Source organism: Cervus elaphus, chromosome 1 (genome assembly GCF_910594005.1).
Source record: "Cervus elaphus chromosome 1, mCerEla1.1, whole genome shotgun sequence".
Lineage (NCBI taxonomy): Eukaryota > Metazoa > Chordata > Mammalia > Artiodactyla > Cervidae > Cervus > Cervus elaphus.
In genome coordinates, this window is record NC_057815.1 from 22566096 (window position 1) to 22586262 (window position 20167).

Sequence of the window (20167 nt, forward strand, 5' to 3'; positions counted from 1 at the left end):
GCCCTGTCCATCTCCACTTAACTAGCACCTGCTTGAAAAGGCCTCTTTAAACCGCCTAATAATATTAAGTAGACAGTCTCCAGTTATTTTAACATCAACCCCTCTTATTTTTATTGTTACCTTTGTCTCTGAAACTTTTTCATTTGCTTTTTTAATCTCTGTCTCCTTCTCTTCCATTATATCTCTACAAGGGCTGATGTGGGCCTTATCTGGCTAGTTTGCCTCTGAATCCTAAAATGGTGCTTGGAACACAACTGGAATCAATGAAATATTTGTTGAATGAATGAATGGATTCTTAATTAACAATTGCTTGAACTACTACAGTTAGTGATTCATTCTTGTTGAGTAGTTTTTTACTTCACACGTGTATGGAGATTAAGTCATAATTTAAGTCTTAAGATTAAAAACAGTTCTGAAATGTGGAAAACATCTGGCAGAGAAGTAATTCTGGCATTTGCAATGATGGAAGAAAAGTTTTTCTCTGAAGTAAGCAGGTTGTTGGCCTCTATTGGTGTTATCGGAAAATGCTGGCTTATTTTGGTTGATTTGCTCAGGAATTGGGACCATCTGGCACTGGGAACACAGAATGTTGTGCATTGTAAAGTGAAGAGTTATCACTTTGGGGGTAGGGAGGGGGAGAGAGAAGGTCCTAAGAAAATGCAGGCCGTATGGAGCAAGGAGAGGCTCCTGTCTTTTAAAACAGTTGGGTTCTTGGTTCTCTTGAGTCTTACTTAAGAGAAGCTTCCTAGAAAGTTCTTCATTTGGATGGTTTCTAAATAAGCAGACTCTTAGGGCCAAGGGGAAAAAAAAAAGTGTGTGTGTGGCTCCACCTACTTGAGGTTCCTCTTGGTTCTGAAAGTTGTGGCTCCACGACAGGCTTCCGCTGCTTTCTGGAACCTCGTTCCGATCCCTTTAAAGGTGGGATCATGACGGAGGGCGCGGGGGAAGAAGGCGGGAGCCGAGGGCTGGAGAGTCTCGGTTGACATAGTAACTCCAGCGCGGTCTCCCGGGCTTTCCGCTCTCAGGCTCCACAGCCGCCCGCCGCCCCGCCTGGGCTCGCTCGGCCCGGGAGCCCCAGCCACCTCCTCGAGGGGACCCGGCCCGTCTGCTTGGCGCCCCGCTACGTGGCGACTGCTCCCCGGGCCCGCGGGGCAGCCGCGAGCGGAGCTCAGCCCGCGGGGCGTCTGCGCGCCCAGCCTCAGCCTCGCCCGGGGGGGCGCCGGGCCGCCGCGGGCCCCTGCGCACCGGGTCCCCGCGGGAATTGCCGAGGCGGCTCGGCCACGAGCGGGACCCCAGCCAGTCAGTCAGTCGGGCGTCCCCGCCATGAACCAAAGCCCGGCCGCGTTCGGGCCCCGGAGGGGCGGCTCTCCCGCCGTGGCGGTCCGGGCTGGCGCGCGGCGCAACGAGAGCCAAGACTACCTGCTCATGGACTCGGAGCTGGGAGACGACGCGCAGCCCCCGCTGCCTGCCTACGGCTACTACCCCTGCCTGTGAGTGCGGGCGCCGCGGGCGTGCGGGCGGGCGGGTCCCTCCCCAGCCCGAGGGGGCCAAGTGCGCCCCGGCGAGCGCGCGCGGGCGGCCGTGCCCGGGAGCGCGGGGCGCGGGGTCCCGACGCCGCCACAGCCGGTCCGCTCCGTTTCCCCCGCTCCCTCGAGGAGCTCCCTCGTCACGGTCGGGGCCGGGGCTGATTCACAGCTGCGTGCCCTGTGGCCCGCCGCTGGGGGTCGATGAGAACTCTCAGGGTCGCGGGCGCAGCTCGGCGCTCCTGCCCGCGGGGGACTCGGGAACCCGCGCGCCCCGCCGGCGCCCTTCAGGAGGCGCCCGCGGGCCCCGGCCGGCCGCCGAGTTAGCCGGCGGCGGAGAAACGCAGCCTCCAGGCTCACCTCCCCCCTGCGCGCACCTCTCACCGAGGGCTCCCGGGAGGGACCTGTTACAGGTGCGCGCCCGGGAGACTCGGCGTGGGAGAAGCCCCAGAGGGCGGTTGGGGGTGGACTCCGAGTAACTACGAGACCTTATTCAAAATCTGGAGGGTTTCTTTTTTGGGAGGTGGGAGGGGGAGGTTTAGAAAATGGGTGGCAGGGGCGAGCCGAGGGCAGAATAGGGGCGAAGTCTCCCTCCTCCTGGAGGCCTGGGCCCAGAGTGCGGCCGGCAGATAGCCTGTCTCCCTGCCCCTTTAGTTGACTGTGTGGTCTGGTTTCTGACACGTCGCATCATCTGCATGCGGTTTCCCACGGAAAGCAGTTCTCAGCAGCAGTTTTGTAAGCAGCTCTGGAGTGTGTGTGTTGTGTGTGTGTGTCTGGGGGCGGAATAGGAGGAGCAGGATGGATGGGGACACCTTCAGATCACTGCTCAGGGCTGCCCAGCATCAAGGTCTAGTGTGGATCCTTTTCCCAGGAGGAAGTGACCCCCAGAAGATGCTGCATGTAATTTTCCCCCTAGATAAAAGAAAAAAAAAAATGTAACTCCTTCCCTTCATCTGTGTGCTGTACGGTTTGAAAATTTACTATTCCTTTTTTTTTTCTTTTTTAAAAAATAAAATAGATTTCACATTTCATAAAATTTACTCATTTAAGTTGCGTAGTTCAGTGGTGTTTAGTATGTGCACAGAGTTGGGGAAACCATCACCACTATCTAATTCCAGGACATCCTCCCTTAAAGAAATCTTATACTTTAACTTGACGTTAAATTAGAACGTATTACTATGTCTGTTACTACAGAAATTGTCAAACTTTAATGGACACGTGAATTACCTATGGACCTTGTTAAAATGCAGATTCTGATTCAATAGGATCTAGGTGCAGCCAAAATTTCTGCATTTCCAACAGTCTCTGAGAAGATGTGGAGACTGCTGGTCGGTGGAGCACACTTTGAGTTAGCAAGGAGATATATCCCAAGAAAAGACAGAAAATAAATCAATTCTGCATACTCTGAATGTAGCTACTTACATGTTTGCTTCGAGGGTATGTTTAAAACACATGGATTTTTTTCATTGACTTAGACTTGAGCTTACCGTTAAGTCCGAGGGTTATGTTTGGTAATGTTACCTGTGAGTAAGTTAAGTAACTTATAAAAGCTATATTGCTTTTTAAAAGTTGTGCTGTTCCATAGACAAAAATCTTTTTTTTTTTTTTTATCATTTTATCATTCTGTAGTCACTTGTTACTTTGTGGGGAAAATTGATTTTTAAAACTTGTGGATATATATTAGTAGAGAGACTAAATAAGATACTAATTCCAAGTTGTCCTGAAAAATAACCCTAATGCTTTCTTCAAATGTGGTTTACTTCCTTGTTGATTTATCTAGTTTTTATATCATCTACTATTTAGAGAAAAAGTATTTTTCTGCAATAAGGAATCCCAGATCATTCTTAATGCATTGGCAACAGAGAGATCAACAGAAATATTTTAATGTGCTTCAGTTCATAATGAGCACCTCCTGTCAGGTCAAACATATGATAGTAAACTTAAGAGTGAGCCATGTTTCTGAGTAAGACTTTAGGCTTGTCCAAATCTATTATTTCCGAAAGGTTCTATAGTAACTTTTCATCACTGTTTACTCTTACAAGGTTTTTATTTTTTTCCTCTTGAATAATCCAGTTACTGAAAAATCTTCACCAATAAACAGCAGTACGTCACACCTGTGATTTATGAGAAAGAATTAAGGAAAATTATTTTCTTCTGGTAGAGGGTACAAATAAGCCCTTCTCTATGCTTTTGACTTATAATTTAAACAATTTCATATATTTTCCTAGAGTAGAAGGCATATTATTTTTGAAAGTTGAAATAACAAGTACACTTTAGGTTTGATTCTTCCATTATCTCAAATTATTCAGGTTTTTCCCTTGTAAGAACAGATTTTTGCAAATTGTCATTTCTGTGATAAGTTCTATGGACTCTTGCTAAAATATTCTTTTTCATAGTTCACTTTTGTATAAAGATTTTCTTACATATTATTTATGAGGCTTTTACTACTGAAATTTGTGTCTAACTATCTTGTTTGAGAGTAATTACATATTCTCAGGCTTTAAGTCCAAGAAGTAACATTTTGAAGTTAGTATTTAGAAGAAAAAGACTCAAATTCTTCCTTTTGTTTCAACTTCTAATTGAAAATAAATGAATACAGTCTATTTTAATCAGTTTGTAATGATGATTAGCAAGAAATGTCCATGTCCTGGGAGGATCCCAGAAATTATGTCACAGAATTTCTTCATTTAGAATGTAAATATGTCTTTAGTCCATCACTTCTGAACATGGAGAAGAATTCTAGACATAAAGCATGTTAAGTGTTTCTAAATTCGCAAGATCTGAAACAGTCCTGCTAAAATTCCTGCTTGGAAATGACTGACTGATTACAAACTGTAAACTAAAGCTCCGGCAAAACAGTAGACTGAGGTATTCTGAAACAGACTCTTGGTTACAAACACCTAGCAGTAATGGATAAAATGATTAAAAGGATTTTAACATGGTGCCCAATTTTGCAAAAATAAATAAATAAAAAGTGATTACTATTTGCCAAAAGCAAGTAAGTTAAAAGCCAGAGGATACCCTGGGAACTGATGCTGTGGTTGCCCCAGGGTTTAGAGGTTTGGGTGACCAGAAAGTTGGAGTCTAATATCCATTTGAGGTAGAGAGAAGCTAAGGCCTTGGCCCCATATGAAGCAGAGAGTTGGAATTGAGACATCCTTAACTCCTGCTTAAAACCAGGAACCTATATTAGTGAAAAGTTAGGCTAGAACAATATGCTGTCAGCACAGAGTGAGAAGAAAAAACTTTATCAGTAAGAGGAAAATAAATCTTCCCCTAAGAATTTCATTCTTCAGTCCTGCACATCATGTGACTTTGTTTTGCTTTTGCTTTTTATACCACCTAACTGACCTAGAAATCTTCATATTGAAAAATACCCCTGAGGCTCCTAGAAGAGTAAAACAGAAAACCATTCTGAAAGTACAGTAGTAACCATCTAGGCTGCTAAGGATTTTCAGGAAAACAGCAAGCCCTGCTAAAGATATGACCGCTGTAATACATGATGAAACACACAAGGAAATGATCCTGCTAAACAAAAGTTAGCAGACAGTACAATCCATGAGAGAGAGAGTTAACATGAGACCTAACATCAGTATTAGATCCTTAAAAACCTGAGATCATATTGCAGCATAAAAGAGAATATATAAATGTCTACAGTTTTGAGGGCTTCCCTGGTGGTTTAGGCAGGTGCAAGCATTTGCCTGCAATGCAAGGGACCCAGGTTTGATCCCTGGGTTGGGAAGAGCCCCTGGAGAAGGGAATGGCTCCCCACTCCAGTATTCTTGCCTGGAGAATTCCATGGACAGAGGACCTTGACAGTATAAAAGAAGATATTAAGCCCTAACAAAGAATAAGTTACTAAAACACACACACACGCACACACAGAAAACCTGTAAATGAAAAATACAATTTGAAATAAAAACAATGGAAGAGTTAAAAGTGCAGACTAGTCATGGTATAATTGATAGTAATACCTAGAATACAGAGATATAGATAAGTGGAAAATATAAACATTAAGGCAAGAATTCTAGAAGGATAAAATAAAGAGAATGAGGGCAAGGCAATATTTGAATAGATAATGGGTGATAATTTTTCAGAAGTGATTAATTCTCATGTTTATGAAGTACAAGAATATTAGTGTGATGCAGAAACATAAACTCATTTAAATGCATCATATTGAAATGGCAGAACACTAAAGAAGAAACATTAAAATTGAACCAAAATATGAGAGATTTGAATAAGTTTTAAAATTCAAAATATGGAAATGTACTCATACTGTATCTTGATACCTAGGTTATGCAATGTGTAGCTTGTGAGAACCATGGTTTTCTTTTATGTAAAGCAGTTTTTACTCTGTAGTTATTAATGTAGTTTAAAAAAAATTTTTTTTAATACAAAGTCACTGCTCCATTACTGGTAGAATCTGTTTAAACGTAGATACAGACAAAAAGGGATTCCAAGGGTCATTAAATCATGGTCTCAGAAAAAACCCAAAAAGATTCTTTAATTCACATGATGAAACAAAAATGACCTTTAAAAAAAATGTTTTAGTGGATCACAGACCTTTTAAAATCGTTATTGACCTCAGGATGGTTTTGGATGAAACCTATCTAATGAGCCCAAGGATCCAGACTATGAATTCCTAATTTAAGAGTGATAACCTACAATATTGTAAAGTAATTAGCCTCCAACTAATAAAAATAAATGGGAAAAAATAAATAAAAATAAAAAAAACCATTCAGGACAAGTAGGTGAAAACAATTAAAAAACAAACAAACAAAAAAAAAGAGTGGTAACCTAATATCAGAGGTCACGGATAAATAGAATCCCCCCCATCTAGCCGTCTTTTCTCCAGGCAAAATTATGGAAATGAAATGAAATGAAAAATTCAGGCTGCAGGCTGGAAAATGTTTTTCTGACATTAACTGTTGACAGAGTATAGTACATGACTCTCTTGAAGTTTGATTGAAGTTAGGGCATGGATATAACTTCAGTCAAGCTTCAAGAGAAGTTTGCAATGCAGGAGGCCCCAGTTCGATTCCTGTGTTGGGAAGATCCACTGAAGAAGGGATAGTCTACCCACTCCAGTGTTCTTGGGCTTTCCTGATGGCTTAGCTGGTAAAGAATCCACCTGAAATGTGGGAGACCTGGGTTCAATCCCTGGGTTGGAAAGATCCCCTGGAGAATTCCTGGAGAATTCTGCGGACTGTATAGTCCATGGTGTTGCAAAGAGTCGGACACGACTGAGGACTTTCACTTTCTTTCAGAGTATCCATCAAACCTATGAATCACATTACATTTTTATATGCTTGTTATGCCTCCATCATTTTTGCCGCCACATGTCTGATAAATACGTTTATTCAAACATCTATTTTACGCTTCTACACTTCTTTGCTCACATATCTGTTTCTACCAGGCTATGCCTCCAGAGGTGGGGCTGTTCTTCATCCCTCTATACTTAGCAGAGTGTCTGGCAAAGAGAAGGTATAAATTAATTTATTCCTCAACGGAGACATGGTACTGTCCTCGGCGTTTATTCTGATAAGGAATAAAGTGATGCTGGCTCTTTTCATAAGGTAGCATCTGAATCCTTTAAGGAAGGTAAAAGAGTGAATGTCCACACAGAAGGAGATTCCCAGATCTTCTATTCCAGCTGCTTGTTCCTGGAGATTCACCCTCTTCTGGGGAAGCTGTCACTGATGACTCTGCCACAGCACTGCTCTCCTTTTAGCCCTAGCGCCAGGCTCTTCCCTTCACTTTCCTTCTGCTCACCTGAGGTAAGGCTGTATCGTTATCAGTACTTGTCAAATGCTTAGGGATAACAAATGAGAATTAATACAGAGAGACACGCTCCCAGCTGGCTGTGACTGTCTTTCCCCTCATTTGTGAAGCTTCTTAAGGACTGACCCCTCCCTAACTCCAAACTTCATCCAGTTGGCAGAGAGTATTCTCCCCTGACTCCCCAAGACCATCCCAAAACAATCTAGCTCTTAACAGTCAGTCTTAGCCCAAATGGATTGGAGAAGGCAATGGCACCCCACTCCAGTACTTTTGCCTGGAAATCCCATGGATGGAGGAGCCTGGTAGGCTGCAGTCCATGGGGTCGCTAAGAATTGGATATGACTGAGCGACTTCACTTTCACTTTTCACTTTCATGCATTGGAGAAGGAAATGACCACCCACTCCAGTGTTCTTGCCTGGAGAATCCCAGGGACGGGGGAGCCTGGTGCACTGCCATCTATGGGTTCACACAGAGTCGGCCACAACTGAAGCGATGCAGCAGCAGCAGCAGCAGCCCAGATGGATAAAGGAATACCACCCTCTCCCTTTATCCAGTGTAGCATATGCCTTTCAAACTCCATTTGTTTTTCTAGTTTCTCCTTTCTTCTTTTCTGGATCATTGACATTAGGTATGTTTAATCCTTTAACAGAGACCCCACCACTTAACCCCACAGGTATGACTTCACTCTTGGGCCCCTAGGGGCAGTTACCTGAGAACACAGCCATGCAGCAGCTGTAAAAGGGATTTCCAAATAAAATCAAGGGGCTCATTTCCTCATAAAAACACACTTATCAAGTGAAAAATAAAACAATCAAAAGGAGTATGTGTGATATCATGATTCCTTATGATATCACAAACATATGTAGTTGTTTAGAATTCAGAGAATCTTAGTATCTATTATGTCCTTTGGGAAAAAAAAATAGCATCCATAACCATAAAGCAAAAACCTGGACCTTGGTTAAGAGTTTGCCGTTTGGAAGCTGCAAAACAAATGTGAAAATCACCTATGGCTCTGCTTCCTCTTCTTCATTTAGCAATCCGCATCTCCTCTAGCAGCCGTTTGGGTTAATGGTGGATCTCTTTCAGTTGACCACTTTTCAGGATTATGTTCTGCCTGACAGAAACCACATATTTTGTTTCTAAATCTCCCTGGATTGAAGTAATCAGCATCTGCTGATAACAGTTTATTATCATGAAACATTATTAGGGTCTCAGCACTGTGAGTTATGGAGTTATTGTTGGATGTGCTGAAATACACACACTTGGTCTGTAACAGAATGTTTACCTCTAGGAAGACCTTGCATAATTTTTTTTTTCTCTAGAAAGTTATGTTCCTTGAGTTTTAAGAAGTAAGTTAACTTCATAAGGCAATTCATCTTTGCCTCTTAGAGAGTAAATCATAAAAGGAAAACATTTTCTTGAGCCCATTCTTCGTTTTCTGCCTCTGTCATTAAAAAATGCTAAATATAATTGTATCCAGTTGGATAAAATTACCATTTGTGATTGCTCTTTGTTTATGAGTCATCTGCTGGGTTTTAGTACATGGAGAAGTGCTCATCTGTATGCCAAATTTCAGTTAAACTTTGATATCTAAAACTTGGTATGCTGTTGAAGACCCTTAAGCAGTTGGAATGGATTGAATCACATTTCTTACAGAATGTCCATTTGGAGCAGGGTATAGAAATGATACATGCTATTACAATGAAACAATGACACCCAAACAACTCATGTAGTTGCAGCTTAATTGTTCTCAGCCCCATTCTAGTAAGTCAGATGGGACAAAGAGGAGCAATGATGTTGACTAGAGTTATTTAGAGGCTCAGGCAAGTTGCTGTTTCTGTGGAGGACTAATCTGTAAACTATTTACATATATTTTGAGGGACTACCATTTTTTGAATACCTACTCTGTAGCAGATCCTTTTCTAATTGTCATACAAATGTAATTTGCTTTTCAAGGCAACCACTTGGCTATTTTTAATGTCCATTTTATAGATGACCCATGCTGAAGTTTAGAGATGTTAGACAATGTTTGAAAAGTTACATAGCTGGCAAGTTGTTGTCAAGTGGACAATAACCAAATGCATTTTAGATAGTGCAGGCTGGAGCTCATGGAGGAAGGGCTGGCTAGTTGCAGAGTCTCCTCTCAGCATCCTATATAATCATGCCTGCTCCCAGCACAGCTGGCTATGTTGTGAGTGTGCTCTGGGAGTGCACACTCATCTCTCCTTCTCATCTCTTCTTTGATAGGCACTTGAGAAGCCACAGGTTGGCTCTGATGCACTGAACCAAGATTCCTGACCTGTGATCCTTTTATCTAAGTTATACTCTGGCAAGAGGAGAACACAGGAAGAAAGGTTATGAATAGAAGGAATAAGTATGTTTCACTTCTCCCTCTTCTCTCTGTTGAAATCTTAATCACCTATGAAGGTCAAGCTTTATATTCCACTAATTCATTACTCTGTTTATTCATTCATCTTTGACCTTAATGTGATTATGTCGCATATTAATAACAATAGCAACTAGATTTATTAGGGGTTTCTGTGTGCTAGGCCCTCTTCTAAGTGCTTTATAGCCTTTAATACTTTAGCAAATCTGTGAAGTATGCACTTTTATAATCATTGTTTAACTGATATTTTATTGATAAGAAAGAAAAAAAAAAAAAGCAACCACAGTAATGAGAGGGTAACTTGCCAAGTAGTTGACAGAAAGAAAGGAAAGAACAGAAGATTCTTTTTATCACTTATCTAGACAAACAGTGAAACTAGGTTTTAAATAACTGTCAATCTTTGCCACCAAAGGAAGATTAATAATGCATTAAAGCTAGGTAATCTGTAAATTACTTACTAATTTTGGTCCATAAGCTGATTATGACACTTTAAAGGTTACAAAAGATGAAACTTTCTTTTGGTCTTGATTTCTATCAAGTGGATAAATTGCTTCTGTGCTATAAAACAGGTTGTATCAGAAAAACTGACCTGACTCAACTGGTAATGTGATACTGTGGATTTATTTCATTGCAGGATTTGCATAAATTTTAAAGCATTTTACATTCATCTGAAAGTATATATTGCCAGAAATCAATTACAGCATGAATAGCTATGTTAAAATTGATTGCCTTTTCAAGGCAGATTTCATGTTTTGGTTACAGAAACTCTGCTTGTATCATAAAGAGCATTTTGTCCTGACATGTGTGGGTCAGCACAAAACCCTTGCACAAAACTGGGGAGAGTTCTCTTCATGGGAATTACTAAGAAAATTATCTTGAAAGTTATAATAAGAATTAGAAATGATGTGATTTCTAAAACTCTTTTAAGGTTTCTTTTAGGCAGTTAAACTGTTGTTTTACAAACAAAATAAGTTTTATCTATGTTAACCTTTTTGAAACAGAATTTTGAATTGAATAGGTTGAACAGCTATGAACAGCTATGGTCTATGAACAGCTGATTCCTGAACAGGAATCCTTACAGAGGATCCTGTAAGAATCCTCTCCTCTCCCCAGGAAAATGTTTTCTGTAGGACCCCTTTCCTTGGAGGAGCATTCAGGGCCAGACACAGTATTCTTTCTTGAATAATGCATTCATTTATTTGAATGAGTATTTATTAAGCTCGTTTAATGGGCCAGGTACCATATTAGAGAACTCTGGATATCATATTTCACAGAGTCCAAGGTTCTATCAATTTTAATCTATCCTGATGTTTTATATGCCTTTGAAAAGCAAGAAAAGATGATATCAATTAAATTATACCTTAGATTTTTATATGATAACTATTGAACTGTATCTTTATACTTAATTATGGGCTTCCCTGGTGGCTCAGTGGTAAAGAATCTGCCTGCAGTGCAGGAGATGTGAGTTCAATCCCTGGGTCAGGAAGATCTCCTGGAGAAGGAAAGAGCAACTCACTCCAGTATTCTTGCCTGGGAAATCCCGTGGACAGAAGAGCCTGGTGGTCTACAGTCCTTGGGGTTGCAAAGAGTCAGACATGACTTAGTGACTAAACAAGAACAAGGTATAGGTTTGGGTCATATATAACTCTTATGCACATATGAAAAAAGAAAGTCTAAACAAAATGAATTTAGTTAAAGTTCTAATAAAGCTTCTTCACATTAAGAGACGAACTTTCCTGAGTCATTTTCAACTCAGGATTTTCAATATCTATGTTTCTCCACACAGTGTTATCCTCTGTGCCAAAAAAGACATTGGTGATGCAGCATTTCTTTAAAGAATCCAAAGAAACCAAAGCTTTTGTTTTTAGGCAGTTAAGCTGACTTTGCAATTATATGTGTTTGGTGGCTGTGTCCAACTCTGCAACCCTGTGAACTGCAGCATGCCAGGCTTCCCTGTCCTTCACTGTCTCCTGCAATTTGCTCACGTTCATGTCCATTGATTTGGTGATGCCATCCAACCATCTCATCCTTTGTCATCCCCTTCTCCTGCTCTCAATCTTTCCCAGCATCAGGATCTTTTCAAATGAGTCAGCTCTTCGCACCAGGTGGCCAAAGTATTGGAGCTTCAGTTTCAGCATCAGTTCTTCCTAGTGAATATTCAGGGTTGATTTCCTTCAGGATGGACTGGTTTGATCTCCTTGCTGTTCAAGAAACTCTCAAGAGTCTTCTCCAGCACCACACTTGAAAGCATCAATTCTTCAGCACTCAGCCTTCTTTATGGTCCAACTCTCACATCTGTACATGACTACTGGAAAAACCATAGCTTTGACTGGATGGACCTTTGTCATCAAAATGATGTCTTTGCTTTTTGATACACTGTCTAGATTTATCATAGCTTTTCTTCCAAGGAGCAGATGTCTTTTAATTTCATGGCTGCAGTCATCATCAGCAGTGACTTTGTAATTATATAGAGCTAGACTATTTTGACCTAGCAGTTCTTGAGTGTTGCTGAACACATGTGATTCACAACCATTTCCCTCCCCGATACACACGTGCACATACACACACATATTAGTTTTTCGGGCTTGAAAGGTATGCTTAGCTACTGTTTCCAAGGTTTATTCTCAAGCCACTGTCATCCATTTTGCAATTTTGGAGCCATTTGTTTTCATTCTTACACAGATACTGGCAATGGAAAACTATCATGGTAATAATTGATATTTGGCTAGCAGCAATTTCAAGAAGGCTTATATGATGACATGTTCTCTTCCAGAGAAGTTAAAGTGGGAGAAATATATGTTCTAGAATCAATGAAATTTGGTTTTTGGTGTGCTAGAGTTGGGGTAAATGAAAGCAGGTGAGATAGGAAAGTTTATAAGGCAGACAGTACGTTTTATTATCTGTCCAGAATTTGAGAGTTTTAAATTTTAATCTCTACCTCACTTTAAAACACAGGTAAGACCATGCCAGTCTTGTTTGATCCTAACAGCAAACTTGTGTGATAGGTAGTATCATTTCTACTTGTAAATAAGGAAACAAGTTCAGAAAGGTTAAGTAATGTGTCTAAGAATTTATAGCTCTTAAAAATTTGAGCTTGTGTTTGAACTCATATTTGACTGTTTCGTTTGTTTGCTTGTTCACTTTTCACCTTCACTCTCTGAACTTCTTCCCCCACTGGAATGGCAGCTCTGTGAGGTCAGGGATACAGTCTGTAAATGTTGAGAAGCATTTGTCAGGGACTCAGTAAATATTTGATGGGTGAATGAATACAAGATCTTCTTTATACAAATTGATTCCAGTTGATTGGCCTTACCTCTAAAATTCTTTTTTTTTTCTGGGCTTCATACAGTTATGTGAGACTTTGCCTTTAGGGTACCATGTTTTCATCTTAGTCTTTTCAAGAATGCTACAGTATTAGAGTCTTGTATTCTTGTAGCTTCAGTCATTTAATGAATTCTAAGAGTTTTGTGATATATATTTTATTTGATCTCTAAAATTGTGCTTGTTAAATATTTTTAAATAATCGTACAAACAAGAAAATATGAATATAATCCAGTTTCTTTACATTATGTTGATAGACCATTCATGGGGATTAATCTTTTTTGTTTTTACTATAATGGCAAGAGGAAAGTTACTTGAGTTTCTTTTTGTTTAAGTTGAAAAAGTTTATGAAAACTGAACTTCCTGAGACTGAAGCTCATTACTTTCAGGAAAGTTTTAAATACATAAATTGGAAAAAAAAAATCCAGCTCACAATCGAGGAAAGCATGATTAAATAAAATGATCTAAAAATTACATGTTAATTATAATGCAACTTTAATTGAATCACATTGTGCCTGGGCAAAACTTACAATGTCATTTAGTTGATTTCATAGCAATATGTCTTCTTAAAATTTGATCGGTTATTCTCAAATTATATTGCAATCTACCTTACACTCAGACAGCTTCCTTGGTCTCTTTCTTATATGTAAGAATCTGATACACCCTCAACAGAATAGTGTTGCACACTGACTGATGTGAACACAGAAAAAATGTCAGCAGCCTTTTGTCTAAACATGCACCAGATGATGGGGATTAAAAAATGTTCTTATCAGCTTTTCTGGTAAGTGGCCTGAGCTGACCCTTAAAAATGGTGCGCTATTCACTTGACCCAGAAAACCCCACAAAATCATGCAAATCAAGAGGTTCAAATCTTCGTGTTCACTTTAACAACACTCGTGAGACTGCCCAGGCCATAAAGGGTATGCATATCCGAAAAGCCACCGAGTATCTGAAGGATGTCACTTTAAAGAAGCAGTGTGTGCCATTCCGTCGTTACAATGGTAGAGTTGGTAGGTGTGCACAGGCCAAACAGTGGGGCTGGACGCAGGGTCGGTGGCCCAAAAAGAGTGCTGAATTTTTACTACACATGCTCAAAAATGCAGAGAGTAATGCTGAACTTAAGGGCTTAGATGTAGATTCTTTGGTCATTGAGCACATCCAAGTGAACAAAGCCCCCAAGATGTGGCGCAGGACTTACAGAGCTCACGGTCGGATCAACCCCTACATGAGCTCTCCCTGCCACATTGAGATGATCCTTACTGAAAAAGAACAGATTGTTCCTAAACCAGAAGAGGAGGTTGCACAGAAGAAAAAGATATCCCAGAAGAAACTGAAGAAACAAAAACTTATGGCCCGGGAATAAATGCCGCAGAAAATAAATGCAAATAAAAGTAAAAAAAAAAAAAAAGTTTTTATCAGTGGTTTAATAATTTGTCTATATATTAGACTCAGTTCAATTCAGTTCAGTTGCTCAGTTGTGTCTGACTCTTTGGGACTCCATGGACTGCAGCATGCCAGGCTTCCCTGTACATCACCAACTCCCAGAGCTTACTGAAACTCATGTCCATCTAATTGGTGATGCCATCCAACCATCTCATCCTCTGTCATCCCCTTCTCCTCCCACCTTCAATCTTTCCCATTATCAAGGTCTTTTCAAGTGAGTCAGCTCTTCACATCAGGTGGCCAAAGTATTAGAGTTTCAGTTTCAGCATCAGTCCTTCCAATGAATTTTCAAGACTGATTTCCTTTAGGATGGACTAGTTGGATTTCCTTGCTGCCCAAGGGACTCTCAAGAGTCTTCTCGAACACCACAGTTCAAAAGCATCAATTCTTCAGCGCTCAGCTTTCTTTATAGTCCAACTCTCACGTCCATACATGACTACTGGAAAAACTGTAGCTTTGACTAGATGGACCTTTGCTGGCAAAGTAATGTCTCTGCTTTTTAATATGCTGTCTAGGTTGGTCGTAACTTTTCTTCCAAGGAGCAAGTATCTTTTAATTTCATGGCTGCAGTCACCATCTGCAGTGATTTTGGAGCCCCCAAAAGTAAAGTCTGTCTCTGTTTCCATTGTTTCCCCATCAATTTGCCATGAAGCGATGGGACCAGATGCCATGATCTTAGTTTTCTGAATGTTGAGTTTTATTTTTTAAAAATGTAGATTCCCTAATAATTATGAGAATCCAAATAAATCAGTATTTCTGGGTTGGGGGTGATATGGCCTAGGATTAATACTTTTTAAAAATTTCCCCAGTTGATTCAAATCGTAGTCAGTTTTTTACCTATTGTGTTAGCTGCTTTAGATTCACTGTGAAAACCAGTTAGGAACTAAACCTAATTTCAATCAAGAAAACCATTATTGTGTATTCATCCATGCAAAAATATGAGATTGAAATTAATTTTTCTACCTAAGATCTACTGATCAGTCATAATCAGATAAATTTAAAACAGTATATTTTAATGCGGCAAATTTTCATCAAGTACCTGCTATATGTAAGGTGCTATTCTTGATATATTTAGAAGAATAAGTGATAATATAGGAAATATGCTTGATAAGATGTCAGGAGAGTAATAGTTTGTTTTATGAGAAAGTATATGAGAAAAACTAGTCTGTTTTTCCAGTCTGTTTCTTAAATCAAGCATGACACAATAATTTTATATTTAAATTAGAAGAGAACGTAATTTGTTTGAATTTTATTTTTATCTTAATGTTGACCTCCCTCTTGATTTGAATTATCTATTTTCAGAAAATATGGAGGAAGTTTGACCTTAAATCATCCACGATTTTATGAGTTAAAGTTTCTTAAAAGGATGAAAATTCTGTTATATAAGCTTATTATCATTTAACTGGGTTTCTTTTTCTGATATTATGAAGTTTTGAAACACTCTTTTGAAATTCTGCCTCCAGTGGAATAATCTTGGTGGTCATCCTGTTACAAAATAGCTAGATTCTGCATGAAATATAGTAGCTTATATTTCTGTGCTTATAGGAAGGAAGAAAAATCTTAGCCAACTCTGTATGCAAATACACGCATGATAGAAGTCACAGATTTCTATCAGAGCAGCAGTGAACGGTGCACTCTCTTTAAAGGCAGAATTCCATAATAAGGTGCTAATGTCAGCATTATGGTCAGGAGACTCAGCTTTGAACCTGAAAATTCTTAGTTAATCCTGGTCCCCTGGGTTCTCTACAAATTGGTAATCTTTAAGTGTGATTATATATTTAATTTACCATAATTACACAGAAAACAGCCAAGAAGTAGGAGTCAGCAGAAATAACAAGCAAAGTATAAACTTTTAAGCATGTCAATGTAAAGATTAACGATAAGCACATAAAGTTACTTTGAACTGTGTAAAGACATAGAGTCTCAAAAGTGAAAAAACAATGGAAAACTGTCAAAAATGAGTAAGCATATTGAAATAAATGACAACACTGGAGCTTTCAGAAAAAAACCAAAAGTTATTGAAATAAAAGTATTAATGGACCAGAGTTCTTTGTGGAAGGTTAAGAGCAGCTAGCAACAGAACTGATAATTGGGGAGATAGATTCTAAAAAGTTTCTCAGAATGCAATAGAGAAAGATAAGAATTGTAAAATATGAGAGGGGTTAAGAAATATAGAGGCTAGCATTGGAAAGAACAGTTTACATATATCCAAAATACCATAAGCAAAGAATGTAGTTGAGCAAACAATTAGAAAAATGGTGGCTTAGGTTTTGTTTTTTTCCAGAATTGATGAACGATATAAAGCTACAGAGAAAGACTTCTATATATCAAATAAGATAAATAAAAAGAGACTCACACCTAGTTACAAGGAACTGAGTGCAAAATATTAATATGACTTTGGACATATCATTCTTTTCTGCTTTCCTTTCTTACTGTTGAGATATTTGCTGAAAGAAAACTCTTTTTCCTTGATACATAATCTGTATTTTTCCTTCTGACTGCTTACAAAGTCTTTTTAAATGTTTTGTTTTTTGGAATGTAGTTTCAGTTCCTTGTATCTAGGTGTGAATTTGAAATAAAGATATTTTCAGGGGAAAAAAAAAAATCAAAAGCTTTTTTTTTCTTATACCAACATGCCTACATGAAAAGAACTTGTAAGGGATAGACCATACTGCAGAAAGATGGAAACTTATCCTAGGAGTATGGTCTGTGATATTAAAGGAATGAGAGCAATGAAATTGATAAATGTAGATAACGTTAAATAATCATTCTCCTATAATATACTTATGTCTAATTTGTCTTTAAAAAAGAGGACAGAGCTAACGTACTGAACAATTTCCTTTAGACTGGAAGGGAATTTTCAGACTTAAAAAGTTCTAAAGTCCTTATGTTGGTTAGGAAGCAGTGGGGCTTAAAGTCTACATTATAAAATTTCAAGGGAAGTCCACATAAGAATAGAAATAGAGGATATAGCTGTATGGATCTGTAGAGGGAAGATGAAAAGAAAGGAAAACGGAAAAAAAGAACTGGAAAGAGAAGAAGCAAGATAAATGCTGCCTAGAAAGAAAAATATAAATTCAGAGAATAGCAAGTTGGTAGAAACAAGTTCATATATTATCAGTTAAGATAATATAAACAGACTAAATTCACTGGGGAAAATCCCCAGAAGCATAGAGTTTTCTTAATTTAGTTATTTTTCATTTAAATAGGAAGTATACTTAAAATTAACAGACATGGAAAGACTGGGATCAAGACAAGAACAAAAATATATATGACAAACACAAAGAGAAATATTGGTAGGTATAATGACATCAAATTCAACAAATGTTTTAAAACAAAAATCATTAGTAGGAAAATAGAGGCAACAACAAAATAATAAAAGGTATAATTCATCTGGTAGGCATAGAAGTTAAAAACTTGTATACCCATCATAAAGTCGTCTTAAAAACATAAAAGCAGAGATCAAAAGAACTGTAAGAACAACACTGACAAATCTGTCATCATAGATTTGAGTGGGAAATCTCAATTTTTGACAGGTTGAGCAAATAAAAAAATTTAAATCGGGAAAACCTGAAAGTAAAATTATGAAACATTATTAATTGGACATATATAGAACCTGGCTGTTTAAATAATATCCACTTTTTTAATGTGAAACATTAAAATTTGTTGAGATAGCTTTTTGGTATAATACATATAAATTTTACTGAAAGAACATATACCTCGTAGAAAAAGTATCTGATCACAATATATTTGAAATAGAGATGAGCAACAAAAATAGTTTCCATCAACTTAAAAATTGATATGATGAATCTATCCATACACATACACACACATTTCATGGAGCAAAGAAGAAATTATAATAGAAATTTAAAAATAAATTACAATGAAAATATTATATAGCAGTTTATAGCAGTGGCAGTAACATTGGTACTTAGACTTAAATGCTTAGAGAAAACAGAATCTAGCAAATATTTTTATTCTATAATACTATTTTTCTTGTGTTCTCTTCTGTGCTCTCTTTCATAAATTGAACATTTAGCTAATGAATAAAATTAAAATTACAAACAATAAAATAGTGGAGTGCAACAAATCTAAAAGTTTATTATTTTCAAAAACTAAGTAGAAAAGACTGGTGAGTTTTATCCAGAAAAGATAATTCACAAATAAATAATATTAAGCATGAAAGATATATTCATAGGTACCTAAAGATTGAAAAAGAACACAATAATAGAACATAATAACAGTTATCAGAAGTTTGAAAAGGTATGATAATAGAGTAAATTTATGCCAAAATTTGAAAATTTAAAGCACAATGCTCAATTTTTAGAGTAATAGAACATACCAAAGTTCACTCAAGAAGATATCGAGGGCCCAAATAGTTTCATAATTATTTTTTAAAGAAATTTATTCAGTATATAAAAATTCTCATAAAGAAAAGATAGGCTCAGGGAGTCTTATAAATAAGTTTTAATAAATTTCCTAAAAGTAGATCACTTTAATCTCTCACATACTCTTATAGAGAAGTCATTGTAACCATGATACACAACCCAGAATAGGAGTGTAAGGGAAGAAATTTATAAGACAGTTTTATTCAAAACTTTCTGAACAAACCAAACCCAGCAGTTAAATTCTAAGGAAATAATTTATATAATTCATCAGATCAATAAATGAAAGAAAATATGTGGTCATCTCAATGATAAATGAAAAATCATTTGATAAACTTGAGTATTAATTCACAGTAAAACTCAACAAAGTAGGAATCTCCCCAGATCTACAGGAAAATATTCTGAGACATTCCTTTTAAAATTCTAGATCTAGACACTGATTGCCACCTCACTTCTTCTGTAGTGTGTATTGGAGAATTAACAAGCACAAAGGAAAAGAACATAAATAGAAATAATAAGTTTTAAAGGAAGGAAAGACCTGCCATTATTGTATATGTATTGCAGCATTATTTAGAATAGCCAAAGTAGGTTTCATCAATGAATGGATAAAGATGATGTTTAATGGAATATTACTCAGCATAAGAAAGAAATCCAGTCCTTTGCAACAGCAGGATGAACCATGAGGGCATTATGCTAAGTAAAATAAACCAGGGAAATACACATATTTTGCTCTGGTATCACTTATATGTGGACTCAAAAAACTTAAAATTATAAAGCAGAATAGAAGAAGGTTGCCAGAGGACTGTTGTTGTTTAGTCTTCCAGTCATGTCCGACTCTTTTGAGACCCAGTGGACTGGGATTTTCCAGGCAAGAGTACTGGAGTGGGTTGCCACTTCCTTTCTCCAGGGGATCTTCCTGACATAGGGATCGAACCTGTGTCTTCTGTATTGGCAGGTATATTCTTTACTTCTGAGCCACCAGGGAGACCTGCCAGAGGAGAGGAGTTGGGGAAATAGGGACAGGTTGGTAAAAACTTCTAGCTAAAAGATGAATACAGTCTGAGTCTGAGAATTTAATGTAACATGGTGAATATAGCTGCTAACATTATATTGTATAATTGAAATTTGCTCAGAGAATGGAATTTAAATATTCTCACCAAGAAAAGTAAAGTATGTAAATATGTGGGGTGATGAATGTGTTAATTAACTAGATGGGGGAATCCCTTCACAATACTTAGGTATATCAAATCATCAAGATGTATATGCTGTAAATATCTTATAATTTTATAAAGTCAATTATATCACAATAAAGCTGAAATAACAAAAC

At 38.1% G+C, this 20167-nt stretch overlaps 2 protein-coding genes across 2 annotated transcripts in view; both read left to right on the forward strand.

The window, feature by feature from the left end:
- Positions 1-851: 851 nt before the first annotated feature.
- TRPC6 (transient receptor potential cation channel subfamily C member 6) overlaps positions 852-20167 on the forward strand; it is a 153958-nt gene continuing 134642 nt past the window's right edge. The window contains exon 1 of the mRNA XM_043896421.1: positions 852-1490. Within this exon, the coding sequence (XP_043752356.1) occupies positions 1324-1490 (167 nt within the window). The 5' untranslated portion in view covers positions 852-1323. The remainder of the gene's footprint in view (positions 1491-20167) is intronic.
- LOC122689820 (60S ribosomal protein L17-like) lies at positions 13806-14416 on the forward strand. The gene has a single exon (XM_043896610.1). It carries the CDS (start codon positions 13821-13823, stop codon positions 14373-14375), a length of 555 nt encoding a protein of 184 aa, XP_043752545.1. The 5' UTR covers positions 13806-13820; the 3' UTR covers positions 14376-14416.